A 22,265-nucleotide genomic window follows, 5' to 3' on the forward strand; every position below is an offset into this window, starting at 1 on the left:
TTTCACACCACCTTTAGCCTTCTCTGCAAAAAGGTGTTGGTGCCCCACGAAACCACGACTTTTAGACCTGTGTTTCAAAGTTGTGCAAGATTGGTCAGTACAGTATTTATTATCATGCTCCTTATACATCTGCATGGCACAAAAATTGCTTTCAAAGTGGAAAATAACTCCCACTTAACGTATAAGATGTACTGCCAGATAATTATAGCACTGTAGTCTGAAGTAAGCATTGTTTTTCACTCACAAATAATAAAACAACAGCGATTCTTTAGAACCACAAAGGAAAATGTATTGAAAATAGCTGTATTGTACAACTTTCACTGATTCTAGACGCAATTTGCCAAAAGTTGTCAACCGTGTCTGATGAGTTTATACACATTTAGTTTGAAAGAATGGATTATGGGAGATGGCTTATTTAAAAGTTGGACAATGCGTTAGGATTGAATTTTGTTTGCCTAGTAGTTGTGCACACTGCCATATTTTCAGTGGTCTGGGCATGATCAAAGAAGTTTTGACTTGATTTATCTTCTTTTTTACTAATTCTGAGTTGTTTTTTTGGAGGGGCAGGATCGGCTCACATGAGAATTTCTTTTTTGTAGGGTTGGGGGAACATAAAAACAACAAAGCATTTTTAGTCATTTGGGAGGTTTTTTCATCAAATTAAAAATGTTTTGGGGTTCCAGATATTTGAGGAGCAGAGGCGAGGCCACAAAGAGACATTAGGGTAAGTATGACCTAAGAACCCCATCTGCCATACCTGTTTAAAGTCTTGAAAAAAAAACAGTTCTCCTCCTAAGTGCTATTTTGAATTCAGCTTGATTCTTTATAAATATCTTGCATTGAAAGGCAACACCCATTAGCATTGCACAATGGTTATATATTGGGTCTTTTTCTTGTATTTAATACTAGAAGGAGCAATGAGTAGAAGAAATGCAAAGTATCTTTTATGCAGGTGGTGTCAATAATATTTGCTATTTTAAGGATTTTTCCACACACAGCATCTGAAGTTGTCCTTTTAAAGCAGCGCTTCTCAACCTGAGGGTTGGGACCCTGGGTGGGGGTCGCGAGGGGGGTTCAGAGGGGTCGCCAAAGACAGGTATTTTCTGTTGGTCATGGGGGTTCTGTGTGGGCTCTTTGATTGTAGATGAACTATAAATCCCAGCAACTACAACTCCCAAATATCAAGGTTTATTTCCCCCAAACTCCACCAGTGTTCAAATTTGGGCATATTGAGTATTTGTAACATGTTTGGTCCAGATCCATCATTGTTTGAATCCACAGTGATCTCTGGATGTAGATGAACTACAACTCCCAAACTCAAGGTCAATGCTCACCAAACCCTTCCAGTATTTCCTGTTGGTCATGGGAGTTCTGTGACAGTTCTGATGACAACGTAGTCTGTGCGCATTCAGAAGAAGACCTACAAGCCACTCTAAACACCTTCGCAGAAGCATACGAGAAGCTTGGCCTCTCACTGAACATCGAGAAAACCAAAGTGCTCTTCCAACAGGCACCAGCTAATCCCCCTGCAAAGCCAGGAATACAGCTTAATGGTGTAACATTAGAAAATGTTGACCATTTCCGCTGCCTTGGCAGCCACCTCTCCACAAAAGTCAACATCGACACTGAAATACAACACTGCCTGAGCTCTGCGAGTGCAGCATTTTCCGTATGAAGCAGAGAGTGTTTGATGACCGGGACATCCGTAGAGATACCAAGGTGCTTGTTTACAAAGCCATTGTCCTCCAACCCTGCTCTACTCCTGTGAAACGTGGACTGTCTACAGACGTCACACCAAACTCCTGGAGCGTTTCCATCAGTGTTGCCTCAGGAAAATCCTGCAAATCTCTTGGGAAGACAGGCGGACAAATGTCAGCGTGCTGGAAGAAGCAAAGACCACCAGCATTGAAGTGATGCTCCTACGCCAAATGCCCGATCACCGTCTCCCAAAGCAGTTACTCTACTCCGAACTCAAGAATGGGAAACGGAATGTTGGTGGGCAGGAAAAGAGATTTAAAGATGGGCTCAAAGCCAACCTTAAAAACTGTGGCATAGACACTGAGAACTGGGAAGCCCTGGCCCTGTCAAGATCCAGGCTGCAGAGCACCAATAACCATACACAGAGGCCAGAATCTATCTAATATCTTTATTGTAAGAGTATATAAAGTTAATAAAAACAAGCGTAGAAAATAGTCCAGAAGTAGACCTTTCAGGAAAGGTCAAAATTAGTCCAAAGAAACAATGTCCAATATGAAATATTAAGGTCCAAAGTTGTAATCCAATAACCGAAACACTCACTTGCCAAGCAAGGTGAGGGGAGATGACAAGGTCCTTTAGTCCACGAAACTTAAGCAAGGCTGGGAAGTAAACTTGATTCTTGGAACACTAGGCTTAATTCAAGGCAACAAGAAACGAGGAGCAAGAACAGGATCCGTGGTAAATTCGTGGCGAGGTCCGGGAAGCAAGGCAATATCCGTGGAGCAAGACAAGGTCCTGGGAAGCAAAGCAAGGCTGGAAACGGGAACGAGGGCTTGGAAGCGGGAGTAGCGTAGTCCACACACAACCTACTCCCGTAGCTGACGAATTGACTCCGCAAGGTTCCTACGTGGGCAAAACACCTAAATAGGGTCTCGTTTCCCCGCCAAAGAACAATTCTCTGGGGAACCAGAACCGAAAGCCATTCTCTGTGTCCAGATGCATGACTCCCTAAAGTTTCCCATGGGAAGCAGGCTTAATCAGCTGAATGCCTGGCAGCGATCCTAGCGCTCCTGCGAGAAGCCTCCTGAGCGCTTTTTTGTTGTTTATAATAATCGCGGCGAGAAAATGGGGGAGATTTCGGCTCAAGGCTTGTTTGGCAGACTTCTGGAAGGCAAATCTCCTGCAGGTGCAAGGGCTCCAATTCTGGCTGAAAAAGCTCCAATTCTGGCTGAAACGGTGGGAAACCGAAGTTTTCCTCTTCATCTGTCACAACAGTGTTAGGAACAGGACTACATGGCCCATGAGTCATCACAGGCCCTTGAGCGCTCTAATTGGAGGTCAGCTGTAACCAGCAGTGCTGCAGAGTTCGAAGAGGCACGGACGGAGGGCTTAAGGGAGAAATGTGCCAAGAGGAAGGAGCGTCAAGCTAACCCCGACCGGGACCGCCTTCCACCTGGAAACCGATGTCCTCACTGCGGGAGAATATGCGGGTCAAGAATAGGTCTCTTCAGCCACCTAAGAACCCACCCCCAAGGCACCAAGGATGGAAGACAATAGTCCTCGAGCTGCGAGGGATCGCCTAAGTAAGTAAGTATAAATCCCAGCAACTACAACTCTCAAATAACAAAATCAATCTCACCCCAACCCCAACCCCAATTCAAATTTGAGCGTATCAGTAATTTATGCCAAATTTGGTCCAGTGAATAAAAATACATCCTGCATATCAGATATTTACATTACAAATCATAACAGCAGCAAAATGACAGTTATGAAGTACAGCAACGAAAATAATTTTATGGTTGTGGGTCATCACAACATGAGGAACTCATTTTAAGGGGTCGCGGCATTAGGAAGCTTGAGAACCACTGCTTTAAAGAAAGAAAAATATCTCTTTCTAATTTTCCCATTCGTTGCAAGGTTTTAATGTGTTGTTGAAGGCTTTCATGGCCAGGATCACAGGGTTGTTGTACAACAACACACAGCCCGAAAGAAAAAACCGTTGCAAGGTTGTTTTTCATTCCACAAGATATAAAATGTGATGCAGCTTTAGGCATATTCTACTGTATTCTTACTCTAGAATTTCCTGCTATTTTAACACTGAATCACCTATTTATTGCCTTTCATTAGGGACTACTGTCTTACATTAATAAGGACTTTGACAAATATCTGATATCTTTGAGAATTTAGTTTTAATTATATCCCCCATGTGTTGTGTGTATATGGGTCACAGAGGCAGGCTAGATTTCTCCTCAGATTTGTGAAAAAAAACCCTACTCCTTTCCTGTTTCTATAGGAATCTGATTTCCTTCCTGCTGAGACTTTAGGTCTCATTTCCCAGGGTTCCCACTTTAAAGGAATCTATTTTTGTCTACTTGGATTGTTCCACCTTTCTTTAATCTATATGCTTCTTATGTTAGGAAAGTTTGGAAGAACAAGAAAAAAATAGTTTCTTGCAAGAAATATGTTTTTAAAAGATTTATTTTTGAAGGCACTTTCTACAACAAGCTGTGGCAAATAAGAATTCATCAAACTGAGTTCAGTGAATCACCGTCACTTAAAGATCCATTTAAATCATGATTTTCAAATTAACAGAAAGGAAAGTTAAGATGAAAAACTAATTTTGTGTGTGTGTCTGTGTTTGTTTTTTAAAACTATCCCACAATTTAAGATCACATACATATAATTACAACACATGTCACAACAGAACAAAACATTAACATCACGCCGGCATCAGTAAAGCATTACATTGATATTTCACACTGATATAATAAAAGGGAATTTCAGGGGTCTTACAGTAGAAACAGAAATAGCAATCATCCTAAACTATACTGTTTGTTTTCAGACAACAGCATTCCCTGTATGACCAAGCGAAGGATCCATCTTCCCAATGCCATAAGCTTTATTTACATAATGTTCTTTACTAGTTTCCAAATATTCAAATGTGCTCTCCCACAACATGTGGCATATGTCACAATCTGGAAAAAACAATTTATCTCCAATAATTTGGGAATGCCTAAGGCCTGTTACCAACTTCTCCATCAAATGATAGAAATTTAGCTTTGGAGTGAACAATATACAGATGGCAAGCTTGAATTCCAAGAATACTTCAATGTTACTGATGAGAAGGAGTAGGTTTGTTGAGGACGTTAATGTCCTATCTCATTTCAAAAACTATTGTCTGCTTTCGTAGGTGAGTAAAGTCATTAGTAAAAATGAACAAAATCTGTTCCTGTCATTATCTGTATATAAAATGCTGTGTGTAATAATGAAAGAAGGATGCTCCTCTCTTTCAGCACACAATATGTTAACGCCTCAATTTCACATGCATTCTGGTAATACGACCTTTTCAACAAAGTGAAACATACTTCTGGGTGCACCTGCTTCAGATGGCACACTGCAAAAACACTGTTCTTAGTTGTGTTAATCTTTTCTTTATGGTCCTGGAAATGATTTAGGTTTTGTAATAGCCCCCGATGGCGTAACGGATTAAACCACTGAGTTGCTGAACTTGTTCACCGAAAGGTCGGTGGTTCAAATCCAGGGAGTGAGGTGAGTTCCCGCTGTTAGCCCGTTTCTGCCAACCTAGCAGAAAACATACAAATGTGAGTAGATCAATAGGTACCTCTTTGGTGGGAAGGTAACAGCACTCCGTGCAGTCATGCCAACCACATGACCTTGGAAGCATCTATGGACAATGCCGGCTCATCGGCTTAGAAATGGAGATGAGCACCAACCCCCAGAGTCGGACTCGACTAGACTTAATGTCAGGGGAAAACCTTTACCTTTACCTTTAATAGCATGAACTAGTTAAGAAATCAAGAGATAACTAGGATTTAGAAAAGGCAACAATGAAGGAACCAGAGGAGATTCTTAAGTGCCAAGATATATTACTGAATACTAAAATCAGTATCATGATATTTACAATTTCTATGTATGGATGTGAAAGCTGTACAGTGAAAATGCTAATAGAAAAAAAAATCAACATAGAAATTTGGTGCTGGGGGGTTGTTTAATGGATAACCTAACCTGCTAAAAAGACAAATAAATGGTTCATATGCAAATAGATTTTTTTTGCTCTAGAAGCCATTTTCTAGAAGCCAAGATGACTAAACTGAGACTGTTGTATCTTGGACATATCAGGAAAAGATATGACTCACTAGAAAGAAAATGAATGCTTGGCAGTAGGAAAAGTGGAAGGTGTATAGACTCAGTCAAGGATGCCACAGCTCTGAACTTGCAAGACATGAAGAGGTATGTTGATGCCAGGGTCATTCACTGGGTCGCCATAAATCAAAGTTGACTCGAAGACAGTTAACAGTAACAAAAAATCATAAAGCTCACGCTACAGTCAATCTGCTAATCCATAATTTTTCACAGTGATCATTATCAAAATTATTTTCATATTTTACATTTACATCTCTGCAAAGTAAAATTTCTCAGTTCTGCTTCAGCTTGTGATGATACATGCAAGAGGGCTTCCAACAACAACAACAACAACAACAACAACAACAACAAACTAGCTGAAGAGCAGAATTTGTCCAGTATCGTGAGACCACTTTTACATTCTTATCTGACCAAGAACTTACAAACAATCCCAGTATTTCACTGTAAATCAGATATTCAGATATTGTCACAATAATAGATCAAGAGTCCATCTCAACATGGCAAATGGAAATTAGGTCCTGTCACTTCCAGTGATCATTTTGAAATGGTCTCTGATGAAAACAGAAATGCAAATTGGGGGGACAGGGATGGGATTTCAGTGCACTTATTGTGTGGTTTTCAAGGAAAATGGCCTGAAAATTATACCGAATAAATCAAATTAGAGGGTTAAAACCTTGAGTGACTGTTAGAAGACTTTTTGGGCCATGAATATAGGTAGTGTGTGACAAGCCATTTAAATTCAGCTCCTGAGCTGGAGGTGTGGTGGTGCAATGGATTAAACCTTTGTACTGGCTGAACTGCTGATTTGAAGGTTGGGTTACTCACCTGAAGGTTGGCGACTCGAATCTGCGAGATGGTGTGAGCTTCCATTTGTCAGCTCTAGCTTGCAGGGACAGTAATAGTAATAGCAGGATAGTAATACATCCGGGCATCCCCTGGGCAACGTCTCTGTAGACGGACAATTCTCTCACACCAGAAGCAACTTGCGGTATGTTCTCAAGTCGCTTCTGACATGATAAAAAAGCTCCTAAGCTTTGGGCTACACTGATATATGTTACCTTGAAGGCTTAGTACAAAATTTCACAAATAATAAATGTTAAATTCTTTTAACAGTTTTTTAAAAACATACTACATGAATGTCTCCTTATTAGTAAATCAAGTGATCATTGTGAAACATCTTTCAAACTGAACATGTACTGCAATATATGTAAGTAACAGAAAAGAAACTAACAAGTGGTTTAGTATTGAGACAATCCTAGATTTTATCACTGACATGTTCAGCTATGGTATCGTAAGTAAAAAAAAAGTTCAGCTGAGCGGCTCCTTTTAGCCAAACAGAAAGAAAAATGTACTTCAAACACTGGCTAAATTATTCCCCTGATCATGAGGGGAAACTGCTTAGAAATAATTGAAGAAAAGAGATTTCTGGATGGAAGTAAAAAGTAGTTGAGAAGGAAGGAGGTAAGATAAAAAGAGCATCAACAGTAAAACAAAAGGAGAAGTTTGTGCTTAATAAATTCTGTCCTTTATGTCTTCATTAACTCACACAGCTTGAATCTTCCTTATCTGAAATGCTTGGGATCAGAAGATTTTTGGATTTTGGAGTACTTGTATTTGCATATACATAAAATACAGTACTGTACAGGAGATCTCTAGAGAGAGTGCAGACAAGTGAGTAGGTACATCACAGAGAGCACACTCGTCTTCCAGAATTGTTTCATGATCGGCATAATAAAGGGCAGGATTGACAGAATGGAGGAGATACATGAAGGAGATGGGGTAGGGACAGTGGTCAGACAAAGGGAGGAAGTGGTGAGGAGTCCCAGGCTGCTCTGCCTTGCATCATTTCAGAAGCCCCAGGCCAGTTCTGGGGGTGGGCACAAAGGTGGTGGCAGTAATGGTTCCTCTCGGGATTCAAAGTCATGGAGACAGCAATAATAACAAAGCAGAGTACTCGAATTACTCCTATGCCTCCTCTTCAGCAGTGGCAGTTTCTTCTTCCTTTGCTTCATCCAGCTCCAAACTTTTTCTCAACTTCTCTGAATGAGATGGCAGAAGGGGTTCCCACAAGGGGTGGGGGGGAGAACCTTGTCATGACAAAGAACTGATCCATATTTAGTGCTCAATGTTTTATCCATAATATCCAAGAGAAATGTTTCTTGTATCATTACAAAACCTGCCTTTAATTTTTTGTTGAGTTGACATATACATTTTAGTCAATACGCCTTTCTGCAAGGACACCACATAAGAATAAAGGAGCCTTCCTGCATTGGTTTGAAACATTCTGGGCAGTTTTTGGCAGCTTATTTGCAGTTAGATACCATCTACATATTATCCTATGCAGATTTTGTGGCTGGACAAGGTAAATTTTACATCATTGCAGGACAAAAAATTGGGTGCCCTGACAAATTTGTGAACTTCCTGCGGCTCCTCCATGATGACATGATGGCAACAGTCTTGGACAGCAGCGGCTCCCAAAGTGACCCATTTAAGGTGGAATCAGGTATCAAGCAGGGATGTGTTATTGCCCCTACCTTATTTTCCATCTTCATCGCTATGATACTTCACCTGGTTGATGGGAAGCTTCCCAGCGAAGTGGAAACCGGACTGATGGCAAGCTATTTAACCTCAGCAGACTGAAAGCCAAAACCAAGGTCACCACAACATCTATTATAGAACTCCAATATGCCGATGACAATGTAGTCTGTGCACATTCAGAAGAAGTCCTACAAGCCACTCTAAACACCTTTGCAAAAGCATACGAGAAGCTCGGCCTCTCATTGAACATCAAGAAAACCAAAGTGCTCTTCCAACAGGCACCAGCTAATCCCTCTGCAATGCCAGGAATACAGCTTAATGGTGTAACATTAGAAAATGTTGACCATTTCCGCTACCTTGGCAGCCACCTCTCCACAAAAGTCAACATCAACACCAAAATACAACACCACCTGAGCTCTGCGAGTGCAGCATTTTTCTGAATGAAGCAGAGAGTGTTTGATGATCGGGACATCCGTAGAGATACCAAGGTGCTCGTTTATAAAGCCATTGTCTTCCCAACCCTGCTCTATGCCTGCGAAACGTGGACGGTCTACAGACATCACACTCAACTCCTGAAGCGTTTTCATCAGCGTTGCCTCAGAAAAATCCTGCAAATCTCTTGGGAAGACAGGCAGACAAATGTCAGTGTGCTGGAAGAAGCAAAGACCACCAGCATTGAAGCGATGTTCCTACGCCATCAACTCCGCTGGACTGGCTGAATGCCCGATCACCGTCTCCCAAAGCAGCTACTCTACTCCGAACTCAAGAATGGCAAACGGAATGTTGGTGGGCAGGAAAAGCGATTTAAAGATGGGCTTAAAGCCAACCTTAAAAACTGTGGCATAGACACTGAGAACTGGGAAGCCCTGGCCCTTGAGCGTTCTAACTGGAGGTTAGCTGTGAACAGCAGTTCTGCGGAGTTCGAAGAGGCACGAATGGAGGGCGAAAGGGAGAAACGTGCCAAGAGGAAGGAGCATCGAGCCAACCCTAACCGGGACCACCTTCCACCTGGAAACCAATGTCCTAACTGTGGGAGAATGTGTGGGTCAAGAATAGGTCTCTTCAGCCACCTATGGACACACCTCCAAGACCCCACAAACGGAGGACCATCATCCTCGACCTACGAGGGTTCGCCTAAATAAGTAAGTAAAGTAATATGAATATTACCCCCAAAACGTTTGGCCCACCTCTTAATCTTCTGTCTATAATTTAAACAGCCATTTATACATTTTTTAAAAATCACATGGTCATTGCCTACACAACTAAATAAATAAAACTCATTTTCCTACCCTCTATACCTGCATTTCTCTTATCTTGATTAAATCTATGCTTAAATTTCAAAATAAACAAGCCAATTAAGATTGTTGCCTGCTTAAAAGAGGATCTCTCTGGATTTAACATTTAGTTGTCTTGTTCTTTCCTTTTTTTTAAAAAAAAGAATGGGTTAAAATTGGAGGTGATTACTTTATGATGATAAAGCAATCACCTCCAATTTAAACCCATTCTTTAATTTTTTTAAAAAAAGGTTCCTGCAGTGAGGTGGTTAATATTGTTGGGGCAGGGGCGGATCTCTGCTTATATTTATACCAAACCTGTAGAATAGCTGTGATTGCTGTTTCACTGAGTCAATAGATAGTCATAAACCATAAGACTGTGGGGAAAAATATAATTTTTTCCTTTAGGGGAAAATGCTTTCTGATAGGATTCCAGCATTGAGTCACCAATAGCATTTGAGTGCATTTGAGACAGCTAACTGCTTAAAATCACCTACAAGCAGTTACGGACCAAGTTACGAATAAGATAGGTTATTTAGGTTTGTTTTTCATTTGAATTTGTTTGTAAGTTGGAACAGGTACATTTTAAAGTGTAACTCCAGTCAAATATACATATTTTTTAGCTTTCAATAGCATAGGGAAGGGTTAACCCTCCTGTGCTGTTGTTTCGCTGTCTGTGCCCCTGTAAAAAAGATTTCACCTCACTTTCTGTCCCTGTAATAATTGCATTTGAAGAATTTGGCTTGTTGTAGAAATGAGGACATGCATCTCCTTGACAGCATCATCTTTCAAGATTTTAAACAACTCAGCTGGGATTCCGTCATCTCCTGCTGCTTTGTTATTAGCAATGCTTCTTAAGGTCCATTCAACCTCACTACTCAGGATGTCTGGTTCTAATTCACTCACCACACCGTCAAAGCTATCCTCTATATTATTATCCTTCCTATACAGATCTTCTGTATCTTTTCGCCACCTTTTCTTGATCTCTTCAGCTTCTGTTAGGTCCTTGCCATCTTTGTTTTTGATCATGCCCATTTTTGCCTGAACTTGATCTTAAAAACTTTAAAATGGAGATTTGAGAATCTGTGGTAGACTTCATCATAAAATAAGGCAGTATTTTTAGTGACGTGGGGCAAAGTGAATTAAAGTCAAATACACAATGAAAGAAAAGACCAGATTTCAAATGCTGGGCCCCAATAATATCAGTATTTATGTCCTGTTCAAGAAAAACTATAAAGCCCTTGTAGATGATCTTGACTGGTCATGGGGAACTGCAATTCAGAAACATCTTGAAGGCAACGCCATATACTTTCAGATCAGGTACACTTTCCTTAGGTTTTCATTTTTCTATACATAAAATATTACAGTGAAATATTTTTCCCAACCTCACTTAAGGCACAAATTTTACAGCCAGCAAGCAGATATACTGCTAACCAAAAATGAAACCATGCAGCTAGGGGGAACTGACAGGGAAAATAACACATCAAAAATTTATTCCAAGGTCCTTATCAAAGTTTCATAAATATGCCTCAATTTGCAGTAGCTAGCTAAGCTGCTCACTTTCTTCTTGAGTGCCTTTACTGCAATATAGTTTTCTAATGAAAAGAACGCTTACAACAGTCAGGCTTGTCAGTGGTAAGGAAAACATTGGGCAATGGAGTAAAGAAGGTCTGGGAAATGGATTTGTAAGGGGAAACAAGAAGGTTGTTTCACCACACTGTACCAAACATTGCAGAAACCATTACCCTCACAACATTTCAAATAAGTTTCTTTATTCCGGAAGCTGCTCTGGGGTTAATAAAGATGGAGCCATTAGAAATCCATACTTCCCTCGCAAAGTGTGAGCTATTCAAGAAGATGTGGCTCTGGCTGGCGAATGCTATCCACCCACCCACTCTCCTGTGTGTCTTATTTCATTAAGACAATCAAACACTGTGCTAGTGCAGCAATATTGAGAGATTACAGATGACTACAAGTATGAGACAATACCCAGCAAATGACTAAACATTCTGCAACAGGGAAACTTAAAAGTGTTACTGTCATTATTTCGTTATACGCAGTAAAAGGCAACTAAGATAGGGCCAACTCCGTTGTGTATCACAATTGCAGTACATATAGTACATATCTGCGCTTCTAACCATTTCTTCTCCAATACATTACAGTAGAGTCTCACTTATCCAAGCTAAACGGGCCGGCAGAACCTTGGACAAGCAAATATCTTGGATAATAAGGAGGGATTAAGGAAAAGCCTATTAAACATTAAATTAGGTTATGATTTTACAAATTAAGCACCAAAACATCATGTTCTTAATAATAATTTTTATTGCAAAATATTTCCAAATGTAGTAAATCGGATAGGGTAGGGGAGGTTGGGCGGGAAAGGGTAAGGGGTTAGGGGGGTTGGGTGGTGAAATTGGGGGGGGGGGGTAGAGAATGGGTGGAGGCATGCAGGGAACCATACAGGGGGGTGCGGGGGAGGAGGGATTGGGGGGGCGTTGACTTCCCGTTGGCTTCTTCATTGTTTCCTTTATAATACTTCATAAACATTTTCTTAACTTCAAGTAATCCTCGAAACAGGACCAGTCTGTTGCCTTCGTTGCCTTCCCATTGCTTCTTCTGATCATAAAAGTTAGGTAGTCCATATCCTTTATGTCCAACACTTTGTCTATCCACAGTTCTTTGGTAGGGGCCTTGTCGGATTTCCATTCTTTTGCTAGCACCATTCTGGCTGCCGTAATAAAGAGGGTAAACAATTTGTCTGTATTATAATCGATTTTGGTATGGGAGTCATAGAGCCCTAACAGGAGAAGCTCAGGTTTATATACAAAGCTGGTTTTTAAAATTTTATTACATTCCTCTAATATATTTGCCCAATATTTTTGTAGTTTTCTACAGCTCCACCACATGTGATGGTAGGAGCCTATTTGATCTTTGCATTTCCAACACTTATTGTTGACATTTTTATACATAAAGCCTAGCTTTTTTGGAGTCAAATACCACTTATGGATAACTTTTAACCAGTTTTCTTTCATATCAATTGAATATGTAAATTTCAATTTCCTTCTCCAAATTGATTCCCATTCATGCTGCTGTATTGGTCTGCCTATATTCTGAGCCCATTGGATCATTGAGCTGGTTATTTCTTCTGTTTCAGTGGCCCACGATAATAATTTCTTATATAGTATTGAGACATTCTTCTTGTCTATTTGGAGAAATTTATCCCAAAAATTCGGGTCGAGGTCAAAACCAGTCACCCTATCTGCTTTGAATGCCTCTTTAATTTGCAAAAATTGGTACCATGAGACATTTTTGTGTGATGATTGAATCTCTGTTAGATCTCTCAATTGGGGATTATCTTTAGCATTAGGTATAATGCTTAGGATTTCTTTGTAGGTGGGCCAACTGGTCCATCCCAGTAGCCTTCTATGGTTTGCTTCTACCGGGGAAAGCCAGAGAGGGGTTTTAGTGTGAAAACGGTTTTTATATTTATCCCAGGTCCTAAATAATGTAGATCTTATAAAATGATTACCAAATTTTTTTTCGATTTTTGTTTTATCATACCATAGGTAACTGTGCCAGCCCCTTCTCAGGTCGTGTCCTTCCAGAGTCAGGATTTTATTTTTCTCTAATTTGATCCACTCTTTTACCCAGTGGAGCGCACATGCTTCATGGTATAATTTAAAATCTGGAAGTCCAAAGCCCCCTTGCAGTTTTGGTAAAATCATAGTCGAATACTTTATTCTCGGCTTTTTTTTTCCCCCAAATGAATTTTGAAATCTCCTTTTGCCAGCCCTTAAAAATTGTTGCCTGTCTAATAATCGGAATGTTTTGAAACAAATATATTAATTTGGGAAGCACATTCATTTTTATAATTGCGATTCTACCCATCAGCGATATCTTCAAATTTGCCCAATTCCCTAGGTCTTGCTTGATTTCCTTCCATTTTGTTATATAGTTTAAATTCAATAATTGATTGTTCTTAGCGGAGAGCCAGATTCCCAGATATTTGATCTTTGATGGTGTTTCCAGACCTGAGATGGTTCTCAACACTTCTTGATTTTCCTTTGACATGTTTTTCGTAAGAATCACCGTTTTGTTTTTGTTTAATCTAAAGCCCGCCACTGCCCCAAAATCCTCTAATTTCTTAAGCCAGTTTTTAATGTTTTGTTTCGGGCTATCAACAATACAAATCAGGTCGTCCGCAAAGGCCCGATATTTGTAATTCTGTCTATCGATCCTAATCCCTTGAAGTTTATCATCCTTTTTAATAGCTCTCAGCAAAATCTCCAAAGCCATGATAAAAATTAGGGGTGACAGGGGGCAGCCCTGTCTAGTGCCCTTGCTAATTGCGATTCTCCCCGTATCTTGCCCGTTAATTTGGATTTTAGCCCATTGATCATTATAGATGCTTTCAATTCCATTTTGGAAATAGAATCCCATATCTAATTCCCGAATTACCGATTTAAAAAAATCCCAATTAAGATTGTCGAAAGCCTTCTCCGCATCCAGAGAGAGTAGGCCCACCTCTTTCTGGCTGTTTTGTTCATAGTATTCGATTGAATCAATAATGACCCTAACATTGTCCTTTATATTCCTTCCAGGAAGGAAACCAGTTTGTTCTTCTCCCACCCATCCTTCTAGGAAATCTTTTAATCTATTAGCCATGATTTTCGCAAAAATTTTATAGTCATTGTTCAATAAAGAAATGGGCCTAAAATTTTTCACGTCCGCTTGGGCTGATCCCTCTTTTGGGATCATTATAATTGTGGCTTCCTTCCAAGAATCAGGGATAATCTTATTGTGGAGTGCTAGATTCATTATTTCTTTCAGTGATTGAATTACTTCTTCTAGTTGTAGCTTGTAAAATCCTGATGTGAAGCCATCCGGCCCTGGTGCTTTATTATTATCCATTTTCCTAATAACCTCAATTATTTCTGTTTCTGTAATGTCTTTATTCAGGTAAAATCTTTGTTCGTCTGTGATTTTGTCAAGCTTTTGGTTCCCTAGGTATTCCGATATTTTCTCCACATCTATCGGGTCCTTAGTATATAATTTCCCATAAAATAATTTAAACTCTTCTCTGATTTGTTCATCTGACAGTATAACCCTATCTTGTGCTCTAATTTTGGTAATCAGCTGGCTTTGTTTCTTTTTCCTCACTAGCCTTGCTAGCCACTTACCCGGTTTATTTGCATTTTCAAAATTGTTCTGTTTAATCCATCTCATCTGTCTTGCTAAATTGTCTAGCTCCCTGCTATTTTTCTGTCTTACTAGCAGATCTAAACTTCTCTTAATTTTTGAGTTTTTGGGGTTGGCTTTTAATTCTTTTTCTTTGGTCTCTATGTCTTTCGTTAACTTATTCCAGTATGCTTCCTTCTGTTTCCTCTTTTCCGCATTTAGTTTAATCAGGAAACCTCTCGCCACCGCTTTGTACGCATCCCAAACTATTTGCGGTTTCATCTCCTGGGTATTATTGAATTTAAAATATTCCTTAGTCATGGCCTTGATTTTTATTATATCCTCTTCTTGCTTTATCAGATTACCATCTAATCTCCACTTCCTTATCGTTAACCTCCTGTTAATTTCTAAAGTTAGAGGACAATGGTCTGATATGTCTCGGGCCGTAATTTGAATTTTGTTTATCATAACCAAGACTGATCTAGAGCACCAGATCATGTCTATTCTAGACCACGCCTGGTGTCTGCTAGAGTAGTACGTGTAGTCTTTTAAATCCGGATTAAATTCTCTCCATGAGTCTACCAGATCGTACTCATCCATCAACGCCATAAAATTTTTTGGTAGGGAGCTGGTAACTTTACTGTTCTTGGCCTTGAAGGTTTTATCCAGCGTCTTGTCCACTACCCCATTAAAATCACCAAATATTATTAAATGGTCAAACTCTGTTTTATTAATGTTATCTTTTAGTTTATTAATGAATTTTGATTTCGGACCGTTGGGGGCATAAATATTAACAAGGAGGGTTTTCTCCCCCCCTGTATCCAACCTGACTGCGATTACTCTGCCCTCTCTGTCCTTGAACCGCTCTTCTGCTTTAATATTGTAATCTATATATAACGCTACCCCTCTTTTTTTTTGTACATCCGCCGAAACAAATACCTTCCCTAAATTTGTGTTTTCCAGATAATTAATATGATTTTGGTCAATATGCGTCTCCTGCAGGGCTATGACACTAAATTTCCCTTTCCGTAATTTGTTAAATAACCTCTTCCGTTTACTGGGAGAGTTCAGCCCGTTCACATTGTTAGAGAAACAAGAAAGACTAACTTTATTCATCATCGGGGTTGTCTGCGGCATCTTCCTGGGCCCTCTCTGCCTCCACGTCTTCATTGTCTTGGTCCGTGGCCAGATCCAACTGCGTTACTGCTGATTCCTCACTTCTCGGAGAAAAGAATCTTCTCTTTTTGGATGAAGTGGGGTATTTCCCCAACTCTGTTTGCGGGGATTGTTTACTAGGGACCATATCTCTCTTCAGTGTTCTATAGAATTCCTTCGCATCTTCTTCCGTGGTTATCCAAATCTTTTCCTCTTTATATGTTGCCATTAATCCTTCAAATTTTTCCCATCTATACCTTATTTGCAGCGATTTTAACAAATCCGTCAGAAAGTAATATTTTTTTCTTTTGTTCATGATAGTTTTTGGGAATTCTTTCAGGATCGTTATTCTCCTGTCCTTATATGACACTGGGTTGGTAACACTTCTTCTCAGAACTTCGTCCCTTGTGCTTTTCTTTAGAAAGTGTACAACCACGTCTCTAATTGCTTTGTTTTTCTTTGTGTAATTTGTTTGGATTCTGTAGACCCGATCTATTTGCCCGCATGCCTCCTGTTCGGTGCAGTTCAGCAGCTTTGCCGTTAGTTGTGTTATTACCCATCCGGTGTTTTCATTCAATTCCTCCTGGACGTTCCTATACTTCAATTGATATTCTAACTCCCGAAGCTCCATTTTTTCTTGAATTTTCTCTAGCTTCTTGTTTTTCTCCTCTAAACTGACAATTTTATTTTGTAGTTTTGTTTGAGTTATGTCAATTTTCCTATTTTCCAGTCTCAAGTCGTTTATATCATTTGAGTTTTTCAGGGTTTCTTTTTTCATTGATCCAATCTCCTCTCTCAATTCTCTTTTCAAATCCGACATTTCTTCTTGGAGGGTTCTATTTTGCTGTTCTTGTTTCCTGGCCATCGCTTGAACTTCTCTTTGTAATAAATCCTGCTTTTCGGATATCTTCTGTACCTCTCGTAGAATGTCTTTCATGTATCCTTCATCCGGTAAAGATCCTCTACGAGGGTTCGGGTTAGTTTTCATGTCTTTAACCTCTTTTTCCGATTTCCATCTTGAGACCGCCATCCTGACAAGTTGTCTAAAGAGACCGGTGAGCAAACTGGTTCACCTACCTAATTAGTTTGTTGGCTATAGGTATTAGTTTGGTCCAAGCTGCTGTTCTATCTTGATATGTTAGTTATAATATTAGCGTTAGTTTAGACCAACAACCTGGTAGCTCCTACCAACCTTCCCACCAGCCTCTCTGGAGGAATCCTTTAAGTCCAGTCAGCTACGTGACTTCCTCTGTCTCTTTGAGGTGTAATGGGGACTGATTCCTGCAATTCAATAGCAGTTCAGTAGCAGTTCCATAACACTTGGTGTAGGGTCAATCCATCAGATCCCCTGAGATAATTTCCAATTAAATTCAATTAGTATATTGCACACCTCCCATCAGATCACCGTCTTTTAATTCATTTAGTTTTTTATTCAGTTAATAACATGGCTTGATTTGATCTAATACAAACAGCTGAGACTCTTCTCCGATCCCTACTCTAATTAATAGTACTGTGGGGGCTCCTCTTTTACCTTGATCGCATACACACGGAGTGTGCCGTCCCTTCCCGCGCTTCCCGTCTGGAAGGATGGGATGGGAAGTTTTAGGATGTTTAATTAACTTCCTTTCCCCTTGCTTGTTGATATTATTGCCACCTTCGGCGGGTCATCTAAGCATAACTCTGCTTCCTTGCACTGGGTCCTCCTCCGTCAGTCCTCCGGCAGCTGCTTCCTGGATGTGTGCACCTAATTGCTGTCCCTCCGCTCCCCGCGCAGACCTTTTACCTTCTTCCTTCTTCCGGTCTTAGCCTGTTTCCGCCTGCCGGGGCTCTTCCTCCTCGGATTGTTTACAAGAAGCCGCTCGTAGACACAACAAACCCCACCAATATGGCGGCCAAGGTCAGTCCAATCCTTCTTCGTCCTTCTTAAATTCTCTTAAGAGCATGAGACTCTTAAGTTCTCTTATTTTGTTTGTAGAATATCGTTGTACTGCTTACCCCTTGCTCCGCTTCTTCCTTATGGTCCGAGCCTTCTTACCGCACCTCGTTGCTTATCCTTCTCGGAGACTATATCCTTGACTATTTGTCCTTTATTGACATGGGAACAAGGCAGTCGCTTCCCGGATTACTTTTCCACAGGGGGTGATCTTCTACCTCCCTCTCCTTCTTGCCGTCCGTTTGGCTGGCGCGAGTGGCTGGCAGTATATACGAGACTAGCTCGCTTCCCGCAGGGTGACCCGCCAGCCGCCCCTTTCGGACCCTCTCGATCCTCTCCCTTGAGGGGCGAGGCTCTTTGGGGTCTTCGAAAGTCGAGCGGTTGTGGCGTCTCCCCCCAACTCGATCAGTGGGGGTGAGAGGGAGCTGACGCTCTACCAGATCTTCCCCTCGCGGTTGGATCGCCAAGAGCCCTTAGCGGTCCCGACCTGTCGCCATACTCGCGCCACCGGAAGCTCCACCAAAACATCATGTTATACAACAAATTTGACAGAAAAAGTAGTTCAATACGCAATAATGTTATGTTGTAATTCCTGTATTTATGATTTAACACCAAAATACCACGATATATTGAAAACATTGACTACAAAAATGGCTTGGATAATCCAGAAGCTTGGATAAGCGAGCTTGGATAAGTGAGACTCTACTGTATTTACTCATTTCTCTTATACTCACAACCAATCATAAATGTTCTAGAGGCTAAGCATCTGAACACACCAGAAGTGACTTGTAGTTTCTCAAGTCGCTCCTGACACCCAAAAAAACAACAAAAACAAAAACAAAACAAAACAAAAAAAAACCATCTGTACAGGAGAAAGGTAACACAGAATAAGCCTTTGAAAATGTCTTTACTAGTCAGTGATACCAAAGAGGAAAAGAGTCAGCATAATGTAGTGGCCTGAGTTTTGGACTACGAGAACAGATCATGATTCGATTCCCCGCTCAGCCATGAAAACCTATTGAATGTCAGGACCCAGGCAGCAGAGCACCAATAACCATGCACAGAGGCCAGAATCTATCTAATATCTTTATTAAAGAAATATGTAAAGTTAATAAAAGCAAGCGTATGAATTAGTCCAGGAGTAGACCTTTCAGGAAAGGTCAAAATTAGTCCAAAGAAGCAATGTCCAATATGAAATATTAAGGTCCAAAGTTGTAATCCAATAACCGAAACACTCACTTTGCCAGGCAAAGTGAGGGGAGATGACAAGGTCTTTTAGTCCATGAACTTGAACGAGGCTAGGAAGTAACTTGATTCTTGGAACAACAAGGCTTGGATACAAGGCAGCAAGGAACGAGGAGCAAGGACAAGATCCGTGGTATTTACTTGGCAAAATCCGGGAAACAAGGCAAGGCTGGGTCTTGGAAAGCAAGGCAAAATCCGTGGAGGAACAAGGCTGGAAAACGAAGGCTTGAATCAGGAACAAAGGCTTGGAAGCGGAGTAGCTGTCCACACACACTACTCCAGTTGCTGACGAAATTGACTCCGCAAGATCCCTCCGGGAGCAAGGAACCTAAATAGGCCTTGTTTTCCCCACCAGAGAACACTTCTCTGGGGAACCAGAAACGAAAGTCAATCTCTGTGTCCAGATGTATGACTCCCTAAAATTTCTCATGGGAACAGGCTTTAATCATCTGAATGCTTTGCTGCTATTCTCAAACTCCTGCGATTAGCCTGTTGCACTCCCTTCTGCTGGAGAATGTAATTACGGCGCGAAAAAGGGGGAGAAAAAGGGGGAGAACTCGACTCCGGGCTTGTTTGGGAGATTTCTGGAAGACAAGCCTCCTGCAGGTGCAGAGGCTCAATTTCTGGCTGAAATGGTTCCCTTTCTGGCTGAAATGGAGGAAAACCCAAGTTCTCCTCTTCGTCAGTCACAACAGCACTAGGAATGGGACTACATGACCCATGAGTCATCACATTGAATTACTTTGGGTGAGTCATACAATCTCAGTCCCAGCAAACTCCTTGAAAGCCATAAGTCAGAAATGACTTGAAGGCCCACAATAACAAACCAGTGAGGAGACCTTCTGTGCTTCTTTCCCGGGGCTTAAAACAGCCGGTTGATAATCCCAGGATTACTTTGTGGGACCCCTTAAAGACTGTTTTGTATGTTTCTATGCTCTTGTTATCTAACATTGCACACACACACACACAATTAAAAATGCTGCTTTTGAAAAACTTGAAATAATGTTTAGGATATTTTAGCAACAAGACTCTTTTGTGCATAAAACAGTCAGGGAGCTGTAAGCCATATTTCAGAGGAGAAAACTGACAAAAACACCTTTGAGTATTTATGTTTTGCCTATAGCTCCTGGTATGCTTTAGCGCACTCCAATCCAAGTACTAATGAGGGGTAACCCTGTTTAGTTTGGTTGGTTGCATACTGCAAGTTGCTTCTGGTGTGAGAGAATCAGCCATCTACAGAGACGTTGCCTAGGGGACGCCCAGATGTGTTACTATCCTGCAGGGAGGCTTCTCTCAAGAACAGCCTGCCTCAAGGGAGCATGCTTGCTCCATCAATGTTTAACATTTACAGAAATGATCAGCCACTGCCAGAAGGGACAGAGAGTTTCATCTATACTGATGATCATGCCATCACTGCTCAAGCAGAGAGCTTTGAAATGGTTGAACAGAAGCTCTCCAAGGCTTTAGGTGCTCTTACTGCCTATTACAGAGAAAACCAGCTGATTCCTAATCCATCTAAAATGCAGACATGTCCTTTTTCACCTTAAGAACACACAAGCACCTCGAGCTCTGAGGATTACTTGGGAAGGAATCCCACTGGAGCATTGCAGCACACCAAAATACCTGGGAGTCACTCTGGACTGTGCTCTGACCTACAAGAAGTTCTGCTTGAATATCAAGCAAAACGTGGGCACTATAAACAATATTATACAAATGCTGACTGGCACAACCTGGGGATCACAACCAAATATAGTGAAGACATCTGCCCTTGCGCTTTGCTACTCTGCTGAATACAAAAGTGGCAGGTGAAAACCTGGAACCTCAATCAGTCGCTGATACCAGATAAAATACTCCCTCCTGGGCACTCAGAAAACTGGGCGACTTGGAAGGCGCTGAACAGACTGCGCTCTGACATCACGAGATGCAGAGCCAATCTTAAGAAATGGGGCTACAAAGCGGAGTCCACGACATGTGAGTGTGGAGAAGAGCAAACCACAGACCACCTACTACAATTCAGTCTGAGCCCTGCCACGTGCACAGTGGAGGACCTTCTTACAGCAACACCAGATGCATTCCAAGTGGCCAGCTTCTGGTCAAAGGAAATTTAGCATAATGCCAGGTTTTTAACTTTGTGGTTTTTAAAAATACATTATAACTGCATTCTCAATTTGCTTCTGACATGATAAATAAATAATACCCTATTTAATTTCAAAGATCAGGAGGAATTTGGTGGTCTTCAGAGTATTCAGGCATAAGTGGAAAAAAATATATACATCTTTTTACTGCTGTTGGTGCTGAGATTTGTAATCCAAGTCCTGGCAAAGAGAGGTGTTGTTCCGCTGTTTAGAAATGACTGTAGATTTCACCACCTCTGCCCTTCTCCCACCCAAGGTAAACTGAGGATGAGTAACTAACTAAATATTTGTACTTCTTTTTCAAATCACCTATATTATTCAGAAAAATAGCTTTATTTACCTGTTGCTGCCTTTGCCGCCTCATCTGTGACATCAAGATCTGCCGATCCAGTAATTCCATTCTCTGTTGCCTCTGTATGTCCACAGTTGCTCCCATTCCAACTCTGGTCTCACTGGATGGCTCTGTGGATGAGAAAATTGGCTCGAGAGTCCAAGCAAATATTCTTGCCACACCACTAGGTATACAAAGTACCTGGTACACTTTTAGCACACTGCTGCTGTAGCACATTCCAGAAATCTGAAAGTAAAAAAGAAATTTAAAATGTTTATCCTGTAGTTATCAAAGGGATTTGTCGATAGGCAATATTGAAATACAATTTGTGCTTTCCTCTAGAAATGTATAATCTTCTCATAATCTAATCTGGGGTTCAAGAGATTATTAGTTCAACTGTCAAGGCACCCCCATGCAAATATTCACTTGTCCAATGTATTGTTCTAGATTGTATTCTATCATGAGTTTGTAATCAAGGATGTGGTTGTTAAGTAGTACAGGAAACAACCACACCACTTTGAATGGAAAACTGATTTTTAAAAAACGGGTCAAAAGGGATTAACACCCCAACAATTTGAAAGAGGAGACTAGATAACATCACCAAATAGTTACAA

At 40.8% G+C, this 22,265-nt stretch overlaps 1 protein-coding gene across 2 annotated transcripts in view; it reads right to left on the bottom strand.

Annotated features, from left to right (window-relative positions):
* The window catches only part of ubac2 (UBA domain containing 2), a 114,195-nt gene that overhangs the window by 11,855 nt on the left and 80,075 nt on the right, over positions 1-22,265 (bottom strand). Inside the window, exons 7-8 of one of the 2 annotated variants that reach the window (XM_062975482.1) lie at positions 21,661-21,897; positions 4,159-5,280 (exon numbers count right to left, since the gene is read on the bottom strand). In XM_062975482.1, the coding sequence (XP_062831552.1) occupies positions 5,230-5,280; positions 21,661-21,897 (288 nt within the window). In that variant the 3' untranslated portion in view covers positions 4,159-5,229. Of the gene's footprint in view, positions 1-4,158; positions 5,281-21,660; positions 21,898-22,265 lie in introns of those variants that run through there. The other variant, XM_062975481.1, reaches the window with a different exon arrangement.

Source organism: Anolis carolinensis, chromosome 3 (genome assembly GCF_035594765.1).
Source record: "Anolis carolinensis isolate JA03-04 chromosome 3, rAnoCar3.1.pri, whole genome shotgun sequence".
NCBI classification, from domain to species: domain Eukaryota; kingdom Metazoa; phylum Chordata; class Lepidosauria; order Squamata; family Dactyloidae; genus Anolis; species Anolis carolinensis.